Raw genomic sequence first — 11,163 nt, forward strand, 5'->3', positions numbered from 1 at the left:
CCTATGCTGCTAAACTGAAAATCTGCAGCTCCAACTTCAGACACAAACTGGATTAGAGAGGTTCTTTGTTTCTTTAAATTGGAAATAAATCAAATAAATAATTAGCTTGTTAGTGTAGGTGACAGGAAGCAGGTTGTATGTGGTAGCATTAAAACATATAATTTAATATAACGCGTGTTTTAAAAGCCCAAACTATGAATTATTAGCCCCAGATCCACCTGAACAGGTAGAGCTGATTTGAAAGGTTTGATCTCAAAAAATCAAACACAACAAAACGCATCTGTTGCTTACCCTCCCCGGCTGCGAGCATCAGGAGGAGCACGAGGAGAACCAAGCTCAGGCCCTTCATGTTTGGGGTTCAGACTCTGGCGCTGATACAAAGATGCTGCATTTATACAGCATTTCAAGCCCGGTGGGAGGAGTTCACCGTGGTCTGTCACAAAGCAAAAGTTTAAAAAGTGGGGGGTCTGAGGGGTGGAGGTCAGGTCTGTGAGCTTTCTGAGTCAGCCAACAGCTACAGCCTTTTAAAACGTCTCCACATTCTTCATCAGAGCTAACGTGTATTTAAATAAAAGAACATTAGTCTGGGACTTACCTACTGCACACCCCCACAGCGTGTTAAAAATAAAAAGGCAGAGGCTGTAATTGCAGACGAGGTCTTGTTTGTGTCTTGTTGTGCTTTGGAGCCGTCCTCCTGCTCGTCCACATCTGAATGTGGCAGTCGTGCATGTGTTGTTGCTGATGCTGTGAAACGACAACCACAAAACAAGTGACGCGCAGGAGGATTGTTAACAAAACAATAAAAAGGTATGAACGCACGCTCGCGTGCAGCACGTCCCCTGGTGCTTCCATCAAAATGTGTAGCTGTTGGATCGTGCTCAACCAAAAGCATTTTTGAAATGTTTGGCGCGACAGAGAAGATCTGCAGAGATGCAGCCAGAACGTCCGTCTGCGTCAAACACAGGTTTCGACGCACGCGAGCGCAGACGATCGCTTGAACTTACAGGGAAAATCAAGGTCATGACAAAAACAGAGAAACTGAAACTTAAAAGAAAAAAAAGGATGGACATGGTGGTGATCGAGCCCCAAGAATAATTTAATATTATGTCTATTGTTTGTTCTATTTTATTGCACTATATATATCCACCCACTTTTATTTTATCTATTTATTTATTTTTGTGAAATTCATGTTGGAGGATGATTAAAGTCTTTACATTTTCAGATTCCAGCAAAATAAGAAAAGTAAAGTTTTCTAAAATCTTTGCATACTTTTAAATACATGGGTTTGTGCAAAACTCATCAGCCTTGACGATCAAGTCATCCTTGATTTATATGTTTAGTCTTAATGATCAGTTCTTCAAACATTCTGAAGTTATTTTAGACATTACATATTTTAAACACCCATTTTAAGCCCAGTGACAAGATAAGCTTATTTACTTACCTCACAGTGGGTAAGTTTGTGGGTGGGATACCATGGAAGGGGGTCTCTACTGAACATATTACAAATACAGTAAAGTTAAAGAAGTGTTCTTATAAAAATTATCCATAGAATCTATCCAGCTAAGACAAATATTAAAACTAGAGTCAAGAAGGATACTGTATTGATATTAACTGTAGTTTTTGTGAATCTGAAAGTTTTGGTAATGCCCATCCCTTCATTTGCGTCTTCATCCACAATAACATTAAAAACATTTTTGTGGGAGAACGAGTTGTTTGGCTTCTTGGGAAACTGTACACATCTGATTTCCTTATAAAATTCTACTATTAATGTTAAAATATCTTTCATTGTTTCATAAGAAAAGCTCTGGAAGGAAACCGTGTTTTACTGCTTTTCATTGCGAGGTCAAAATATATTCAAATATCAAAAATTATAATTAAAAAGGCCCTTTTCTAAAAGACTAAAAGCTGATTCTTATTCTCTGTATTACAAAGTTTTGCTATGTTGTTAAGTTAACACAGACGGTTTGAGAGGGGGGTGAAGGAAGCAATTAATGTTAAAAGAGAAAAACCGTCTCTTAGCAGAGGAGGAGGAGGCCTCAGATTTCCACTTTCAAAAACGTATAATGCAGCTTGATTCCCAGCCAGTTTTCACACCTGATGGGAACAGAGGGGCCTCATCTGTGAATTCGAGTAACAAAGACCTTACGAAGCCCCTAATGTTAAGGTGTGATGTGTGATTTGTCAATCTACATATGTGTATCTTATCTCAGCCTTATAACCTGAACCGCTCACTCACTGCTCTTTGAATTGAGAAAACTCCTCGGTTGAGAAGCGAAACGTCTTCTGTTACAAATAAAGTCCAGTTGTTTTTGTATTGAACATTTTTGAAGGTAAAATACTAAAAACAGAATCAGTGCGCCATGGTATACAGCATCCAACATCTGCAAGATGTTTGCAGGCGCGTTCATATAAATAATGTCACCGTATGGCCGCAAGGAAAGTACAAGATGTTTCCTAGCATTCAGAGTTAAGCAAGATCTATTTCTGGAAAAGAAACCCAATGCTACTTTCAGTTTCTTTAATTTTTCGACATGCGGCTTAAAAGAGAGATGTGCATCGGCCAGGATTCCCAAGAGTTTGTGCCAGAAATCTTTACTTTGGTAGAACTTTGAGCCATTATTTTATATTTTGGCTTTAGTTTGTTTATTTTTTACAAGAATTTCTTCAAAAACAGTACTGCGCTCAAACTTATGTCCTTAAAAACCAAAAAAATATACTGATAGTCCCACTCCACACCGCATAGTGGCAGTAATGCACTTCTTCGGGGTTCTGCAAACCGCTAATAAAGGCAAAAAGAAGAAGAAGAAGAAGAACGCGCCTGCGCATGCGCAAACCTGTAAGGTCTAGCTATCTTTTCAAGATGGCAGACCTTCTGGGTTCTATCTTAAATTCGATGGAGAAACCTCCAACTGTCGGCGACCAAGAAAGCCGACGAAAGGCACGAGGTACCGAACATCTTGCGTAAATAAAGGCTCGCTTTACGTTTACATGGTTCCGTTAAAAGTGAACGTTATTCTGGGTTTTAAACGAAGGTAACCTACATTAATAAGGACGAGCAGACATTGGCCGGTAGCTCTCACGTACGGCTTTGGTACCACCTCAGTGAAACGTCCTGTCCCTACATGGATTTTCAAAACCTGCCACGGAACCACAGGAGGCTCCTGGTACACAAACATATCGGCAGCAGTTAACAGACAGCACAGCTAGGTTTCGTTTTTCTTACGTCACGTCCAAAGTGAGGCTCGTGGGGCCTTTGTGGCCGCTTGAGGGATGTCGAGCGGTCCGTGACTGCAACTTCAGACTGCTATAAGGAGCTGATGTAGATTGACCTTTTTTACAAATTGTGATATTTTTAATATAACTGTTAGATTTAACTATAAAACGTAAATGAAATAAACTTTTTTTTTTGTTGCTGCTAAACACTTTGGTAACGGTTCCTGTTTTAAATGTGCTATATAAATAAACCTGACATGACTAGCAACCAAAATTTCCAGTCCAAGGATCTACAGCTGAGCCACACAACCCCCTTTTTAGCACTTGTTCTTAAGAAAGTGACTTGTAACACTTTTGTTCGTGAAAATAAACTAAAATGTACTTTCAGAGCGTAAGAAAATGGAAAATAATCGACCCGAAGAATCAAAGGAAATTAATGCTTTCAAAAACAAAGAGTAAATAATTGTCAGCGAGGCTTTTAGAACTCCTTTTGCATCAAAATTACTGTATTTGTGTCCTTTCATTAAAAAAAAGTTTATGCTGAGTTTAAAATGACTGTAAAGGTATGTATACTAATAAAATATTAAAAACTATTTGGTTGCTATACATTTTTTATTTGAGGCTTGGACCTTTCATGTGAAAGGTTTTCTCAGGATTAATAAAAGTTTGAAACAGGCTAAGAAGACCTAAAGTCCTGTTTACTGTGGAACCATGAAAAAATATGTTAATAAAAATGTTCTTTTGTTCCTTAAAGAACAAGCTGCAAGATTTAAGAAAATGGAAGAGTTGGAGAAAAGAAAGAAAGCAGAGTTTAGGAAGAAGGTGAGAGGTTACAGATAATCTGTTCAGGATTAACACCTTTGTCCTTTTAAAGACTTGGTGTTTATCTCTGTCCCGTCCAGATGGAGAAGGAGGTGTCCGACTTCATCCAGGACAGTTCACAGCAAAAACGAAAATACAATCCAATGGGAAAGATTGAACGAAGTATTTTGTAAGCAGCAATGACTTCCTTTCAGTAAACTGGGTCTTTTCTCCACATTGTGGTTTAATCTCACTCTGGCCTGTCCTTACAGACATGACGTTGCAGAAGTGGCCGGTCTGACTTCATTCTCTTTTGGGGAGGATGAGGAGAGCCGCTATGTTATGTTGTTTAAAAAGGTATTAGTGCTTTGTTTTTAGCCCAACAACAAGCAGAAAAATGCCATAGACTGAAACTAGTGCTATCCTTGTGTTACGGCAGGAGTTCGCTCCGTCAGACGAAGAGCTGGAAGCTTATCGCAAAGGAGAAAAGTGGGATCCCAAAGTGGCAGAACAGCGACGCAGACTAAAAGTAAAACTTTGTCTTTGCATTAAAAGTACACTTTTATAGTTTGTATTAAGCCAACCTTTATTTAACCAGGTGAGTCCTGTTGAGATTACACAATCTCTTTTTCAAGAGAGCCTTGGCCAAGAAGGCACCGGTTCCAGAAACATGCAAACCACCTAAAAACCATAAAAGTCAATAAAATAAACAGACATGAGCAGCATATTAGGCTAAATAGACGTTAAAATTATATGAAATAACTACTCTCGTGTCCAGGATTGAAGTTTAACAAAAATGAATTAAACATACTTGCAAGGAGAGCGTTGTGGTCTTTACATCCAAAATGGACAACACCCTTTAACTCAACACAAATATCATTCTCTCAGTACCATCAGTGCAAAGACAATTATTGAAACACTCCCAGCACTAAAGAATGAGGATCACCCCCCCTGAGCCACCATTTCCGCATTCTCCTCTCGCACAGTTTGGCTCATCTGCTGAAAAGTATATTTTGTTTAAGTTGTTGAAAAGTCAGGAAAGGAACAGACAAATCCTGTGACTTTGTGTTGTCTTTCTTGCAAACACTTGTAGACTTAAAAAGTTTAACAGTAGAAAAACACAACAAAAGGAGAAAGCACATGATGTATATAATTTTTCTATCAGAAGTGAAGCAGTGATGAACTCCAATCAAGTCTCCTTCCAAAGACTTCACCTTCTTTTTAAAAGCACTGATTGAGATCAACTCGAAGCTTTAATTTCATTTAGGGGTGATTCCATGCTGCAGGAGCAGAAAACACAAAAGCCCATTTGCCAAGTTTTGAATGAACCTTGTGATCCGTCAGTAAAAGGTCCTGATGCATGCTCGGTAGTCCAGGTAGAAAATCTTAACAGTTAAGTCAGGTCCTCTGGATGGATTAAATAAAAATAAACTTGTTGAAACTTTCGTCTTTAATCCAAAAGACTTCATCAGTCACAGATTGAACTTCTTGACTAGGTTTCAATATGAGGTTTACTTGGATCATTAGAATACCCAAATACTTTTGCTGACTCACTGTTTCTATTTGAGTACCTTGCAGAGTGTTGATATTAGGATAATAATCTAATTTCTTATTAGCAGTAGAAAATTGCATAATTTTAGTTTTGTGGCATTCAGGACAAGTCGGAGTTCAAGCAGCCGTGACTGCACATTATCAAAGGCAGACGGCAAATAACCAAAAGACCGAGCAGGAGTGGCACCACAGCAGTAAATTACAATATTGTTGATATGCCTTTTTCATGTCAGGATGATTTAAAACAAAAAAAAGTCCCAGCTTTGGTTTAAAGACATAGCTGATAAAATATGGCCTTGATTACAGACGCTATATGCTTATCAAACTTCAGATTCTTGTCAACGGTCACCACCAAATCTTTAACTGTGAGTCTGAACTCTGATGTCAGAACACTAAATTTATAAGGAGCATTATCATCAAAAAAAAAAAAGGTACACTCGTTCTTTCCTTCATTTAAAAACAGAAAATTTTGGTGAAGCCACTGATGTCAGTAATACAATCAATAAAAGATGTGTGAAGGTTACTACTTCTATGCTTCATAGGTAAATTTTGTAAATCTGTAGGTCCTCTGCATAGCAGTGAAAAGAAAAGTGGTGTTTGGCTCTTAAGTGATAGCATATAAAGAGAAAAAAAAGAAGTGGACTGAGACTAAAGCCCTGCGGTACACCACACGAAAGAAGGGCAGTAGAGGAACATGGATTGCCCATCAGGACAGAGACAGTTTTGTTGGTCCGGTAGGAGGTGAACCCCTTGAGAGTGGAAACAGTGATTCCAACATAATGTTAAAGATGATCAAAAGCAGTTGTAAGGTCCTGCAGAACTAAAGCAACAGGAGCATCTATTGACTGATTATGTTTAACGACAAGATCTAAATCCAGACAGACATTTTTCATAAATGCTGTTCTCCTAAGACAGGTTGTTACTGCATAAAAGCAACCAACAGGGACAACCCACCTGAACACACAACCTGAGTACGTGCACCCATTTCTGTCCCAAGAGTGCCCAGAAGGCCATGCGGCTCATCCAGCCTCTTGTGTTCAAGTACATGTGATTTCAATAGTTCAGACTGATATTTGATAGTAACCCACAGAACTTACTGATATATAAAATTTAATATACCGGTAATGAAATCAAAATACAACTAGTATTGAGAATTATCAATGTAAACGTAAATAGAATGTTTAACTTTCATATATTGGAACTACTACAATTTCTGTGTGGATTGTTTTTTTGTTTTTTTTTAATTTACAGGTTGCCATTGAATGTGTCACATAAATTCACATTATCAAATATAATTTACCTTGCAGGGCCTTCCTGAAGGCTGAGTCCTGTGTTTTTGGGCCCCACCCACTCTACATCAGCATTGTGATTGGTTAAATGTCCTGTCAGTTATTAAACAAACTCATTCTGTAGAGCAGAGGTGGGCAACTATTTGTTCCAAAATGCCACATCAAAATATTTAAAGCAATATAAAGGCCTCTTAGAGAATTGTAAAATACATTTTATTATAAGTTTTTCAGGCTTTTTCTTGTTGTAGCATAGTTAGTTGGCATGCTCAATAAAAATATGTCTCCCAAAAACAATGTAGAAAAATAAGACATACTTTCTGTAAACAGCTCTTGTGACAATATATAAGCCTATATGGGTAAAAAAGTTATATATTTGAGTTTTGGAGTCTAGTTCTACATAACATCTTAAAAATGGCCTTATTCTAAAGGGTTTTATGTATTGATACAAGATGTTTAGTTGAAATGTCTTTAAGTTTCATTCTTAAATGTTTGCATCAACTTTTTAAAAAGTTGTTTTCTTTTCAATGAAGAGTTTTGGGGTCTGGATGAAGATTGTCCAAGGGCCACTTTTATCCCTCAGGTTGTACGTTACCCACGTCTGCTGTAGAGACTGACTGAGCTGAGCCTTCTCTCCCGACGGTGAAGTCCTGACCAATGTGAGGGAAGCTTCAAACATGTTTCTGCCTGGAGACTAAAACTGAAAAGAAACGGATTGGATAACTGGATTTTCATGAATTAAAAAGTTTCTTGCTCACTGCAAAGTAGTTTATAGAAAATTTAAAAATTAGCAAAAAAAAATCGGCATAGAAAAATATATGTATTATATAAAATAAATACAATTTTAATGTAACAGCCTGCCTGTCACACAGTAATGGCTGGATATGGACACCAGTGACCCCCGTGACCCGAAAATGAAGAAGCGGGTAAAAGATGATGGATGGATGTAACATTTCATATGTTTTGAATTCTTACGCCTTCTCTGAAGGCCCCGAGGGCTCGCTACTGTATTTCCAGCTTTTGGAGCCATTCCATTTTTCCGTCTTTATTTTCCTTCGTTGTCCTGATTCTGTGATTTTAAGACATAAAAAGATGGTCTAAATATAATTTTTGAAGATTTCAGTACCATTCAACTCCTAGAATACATTTTTTGTTGCCATATCGCCAATAAAGTTTCAATTCAGTTTAATTATACAGCGCCACGTCTCAACAGAAGTTGTCTCGCGGCATCGAAGCAGCTCGTTAGTTAATTTTTTTCTGTCGTCTGCAGGAACAGGCTGTGCTGGAAGAAGCTGCTTCTCCTCAGACAGAAAAGACACAAGCATGTCCCAACTCCAACTACAGAGACAAGTACAGCCACCTGATCGGCACTTCGGCCGCTAAAGACGCCGCTCACACGCTTGAGGCTAACAGGACGTACGGCTGTGGTGAGTTCCTCGCCGCGTAAATGCTGAAGTGCGTCACCCCTGAAACGTTCTTTCACTCATGCTGTTGGGAACTCTGGGTCCTCAGTGCCGGTGGCCAACAAACGGGACACTCGCTCCATCGAGGAGGCGATGAACGAAATCAGAGCGAAGAAACGACAGAAACGGGAGGACGACCCGGGGGCACCAAGCGGCGGCGCCTGCTCTTGAATCTCCACCGGTTGTTTCTCCTGCTGCTGTGTGAGACACGTCGGTGTCCGTCTTCATCGCCACGTATTTAAGTCTAACTTATAGGCTGACAGGCCTTTAACCTGTGGACTCAAACTGCTCTGAAGTCTGAAGACGCTCAGGCGGGTCAGAACCCAGGAGGTCCGTTTTTATTTATGTTTGTTCAACGTTTGCCTGCAGGAATGATTCAGTCGTCGAGTCGGAACCATAGCAGTATAACGAAAAGCTTTATTCTGAGCACCGAGGCCCGTCTGGATCCTTTTCTGCACAGGAAAACGTTTTAACATCTATCTCTTAAAAAAACTGACCGGTCACCAAAACGCTGCCGCTCTACCACCGCTCTTTGGTTGATTAAAATTTTACTTAATTTTGAGCCTTTGCAAATCTAAAAGCATGTTCAGTAGAGGAAACCAAATTTGAAAAATACAATAATTTTAATATTTTTACTCTCGACAGATTTGGCTTTGTTGCTACTGACAGTTGTTTTATTTGCTATTTTTTTATTTTTCTTTAAGCCACCTGAAGGCTCATTAAATATATCATACTACTTCTATGTAGTATGGGTTGTTTTTAGGTAAATCGTAAGTGTTTTTTGCTGTTTTTATTTTTGTCTGTTTCTATTTTACCACTGTTTGCTCTGGTTTATCTCGGTGTTAATAAACGAGGTTAGTATTAGGCCTTTGTCTGTGTTGCCTTCCTTTCTGTACATTAAATAGTTTTTAACTCGTACTCCCACAGCTGCATATATTTAATAGTATTTTAGTAATATTTGATTGTAAACATGAGCAGCTGGACTGATTTTAGTGTTAGTTTAGCTCCTTTAATGTTTGTTGGGCCTAGTTTGTTCGTTTGCCCTCATTTCACTGCCTTAAAAGAATATATTAATATTTATATAATAATATTATAATAGTTGACAGAGAGGAGAACAGATTCTAATAATCAATAGTATTAGTTCAAGACATAACACTGTTAGCTCTTGAACTAATAATGTAGCTCCTGAGCTAATAGTGTTAGCTGTAGAGCTAATACTTAATATGGCATTAGCTCCAGCGCTAAGCTAAGTTGACCATGTTTGATCGTTTCATCCGATATATTGTGCATAAGGATTAATACAAAATATAACTTTATTGTCATGTAACTTTTTAGCCTCGACTCCTTGTGTTGTAGTACAACCGTTGTACAACATCGCTCCAGAATGCATTGTGCTGGTAAAATAACGGTGACATTCTTAGGTGAAAAATTTAAGAAACATATATATTTTTAAATGATTAGGAGTTTTCGCATGTCACTGACAACTTTTAGTAGGATAGAGAAACTTTAAGGCCAATATGTGCAGGTAGTTGGAGATCCCTTTAACACTTAAATAATAATAAAAAAGAGGACTTTTAGTTTCTTAACTTGCAGATGATGATTTAAATTCTTCTAAATAAAATCACCAAAATCCTATTGTTTATTTTCAGAAAATAGTGGCATTGTTTAATTGGTCCAAACAAGATGAACACTCGAACGTGTCTCGTCCTGACTGAAGGTGAAAACCTCTATAGGACCTGGGGGGCTGCAGGTTTTGGATCTTCTCCGTCCATTCCTGCATCTTCTGGAGTTTGTCAGTGCGTCTCAGCAGCGGACATGTTTTGGTTTCTTTTCTTTACATTTTTATAAAAATGTGCCTGTTTGATCTCACCGGACTCCAGTTTTCTCCTCTGGATCTCTTGATTCACGGATAACCTACACAGCACCACGGGGCCTCCAGTCTCTCAAATGTCCCTTAAATGTCCCTCTGTCTTCTGGAGCTGCAGAGAACTGCTTCACCTTTAGTTCAAAACCTGATTTTTAGGAGCTGAAACAGTTCAAGTAATAAAAAAATGATAAATGGTCTGTACTTATATAGCGTCTTTCTATCTTAAGACACTCAAAGCGCTTTACACTACAACCTGTGCCCTCATTTACCCATCCATACAGCACTCTACATCTCTACAAAGCTAACTGAACAAATCATTCTAATGAGACTAATCAGTGCTTTAACTCACATTCAAACACTGATCATGGGACACACATCAGAGGCTATGAGGGGTTCAGTGTCTTGCCCAGGGACACTTCGGCATGTGACTGCTGGTGGATTCGAACCCCCAACTCTCGCATTGGAGGACGACTGCTCTAACCACTCAGCCACAGCCGCCCCCCCAAAAAAGACTGAGCTGATGGTTTAACTTTTTTTTTTTATATCAAATTTATCAAAAGAAAATGTGATTTGTATGAAAATATTTGGATATTTACCCAGAAACACAAAGTGGCCTGTGTTAAGGAGGCCTTCTGTGAACATTTGAAGTACTTTTGGTGACATTTTACAGTTTAGTGTTAATTATCCATCCATCCATCCATTTTCTTTACCCGTTTATTCCATTTTGGGTCATGGGGGTCGCCGGTGCCCATGTCCAGCAATCACTGTGCGAGGGGCGGGGTACACCCTGGACGGGTCGCAAGTCCATCACAGGGCCACATAGAGACACACGAGACAAACAACCATTCACTCTCTCACTCACACCTATAGGGACAATTTAGAGTTACCAATCAGCCTAACATGCATGTTTTTGGTCTGTGGGAAGAAACCGGAGCACCCGGAGAAAACCCACGCACGCACGGAGAGAACATGCAAGTTAGGC

General features: G+C 38.9%; 1 protein-coding gene and 1 long non-coding RNA gene across 3 annotated transcripts; one reads left to right on the forward strand and one right to left on the reverse strand.

Moving 5' to 3' along the window:
* Nucleotides 1–353: 353 nt before the first annotated feature.
* Nucleotides 354–4,881, reverse strand: LOC119420692. The gene is made up of 3 exons (XR_005187315.1): nucleotides 4,826–4,881; nucleotides 596–744; nucleotides 354–433 (listed from the first exon to the last, which is right to left on the reverse strand). It is a non-coding gene; the product is annotated as an uncharacterized LOC119420692 (long non-coding RNA).
* spag7 (sperm associated antigen 7) lies at nucleotides 2,802–9,125 on the forward strand. Of its 2 annotated transcripts, none has more exons than XM_037688119.1 (7): nucleotides 2,802–2,945; nucleotides 3,968–4,035; nucleotides 4,116–4,204; nucleotides 4,287–4,371; nucleotides 4,454–4,543; nucleotides 8,128–8,278; nucleotides 8,364–9,125. In XM_037688119.1, the coding sequence occupies exons 1-7, from the start codon at nucleotides 2,825–2,827 to the stop codon at nucleotides 8,483–8,485; spliced, it is 726 nt and encodes a 241-aa protein (XP_037544047.1). In that variant the 5' UTR covers nucleotides 2,802–2,824; the 3' UTR covers nucleotides 8,486–9,125. The 2 variants fall into 2 exon arrangements, with proteins under 2 accessions (XP_037544047.1, XP_037544046.1); XM_037688118.1 differs by having other exon boundaries at nucleotides 8,122–8,278; nucleotides 8,364–9,122.
* Nucleotides 9,126–11,163: the final 2,038 nt, after the last annotated feature.

The sequence above is a fragment of the Nematolebias whitei genome, chromosome 14, assembly GCF_014905685.2.
Source record: "Nematolebias whitei isolate Nwh7 chromosome 14, NemWhi1, whole genome shotgun sequence".
In the NCBI taxonomy this organism is placed as follows: Eukaryota; Metazoa; Chordata; class Actinopteri; order Cyprinodontiformes; family Rivulidae; genus Nematolebias; species Nematolebias whitei.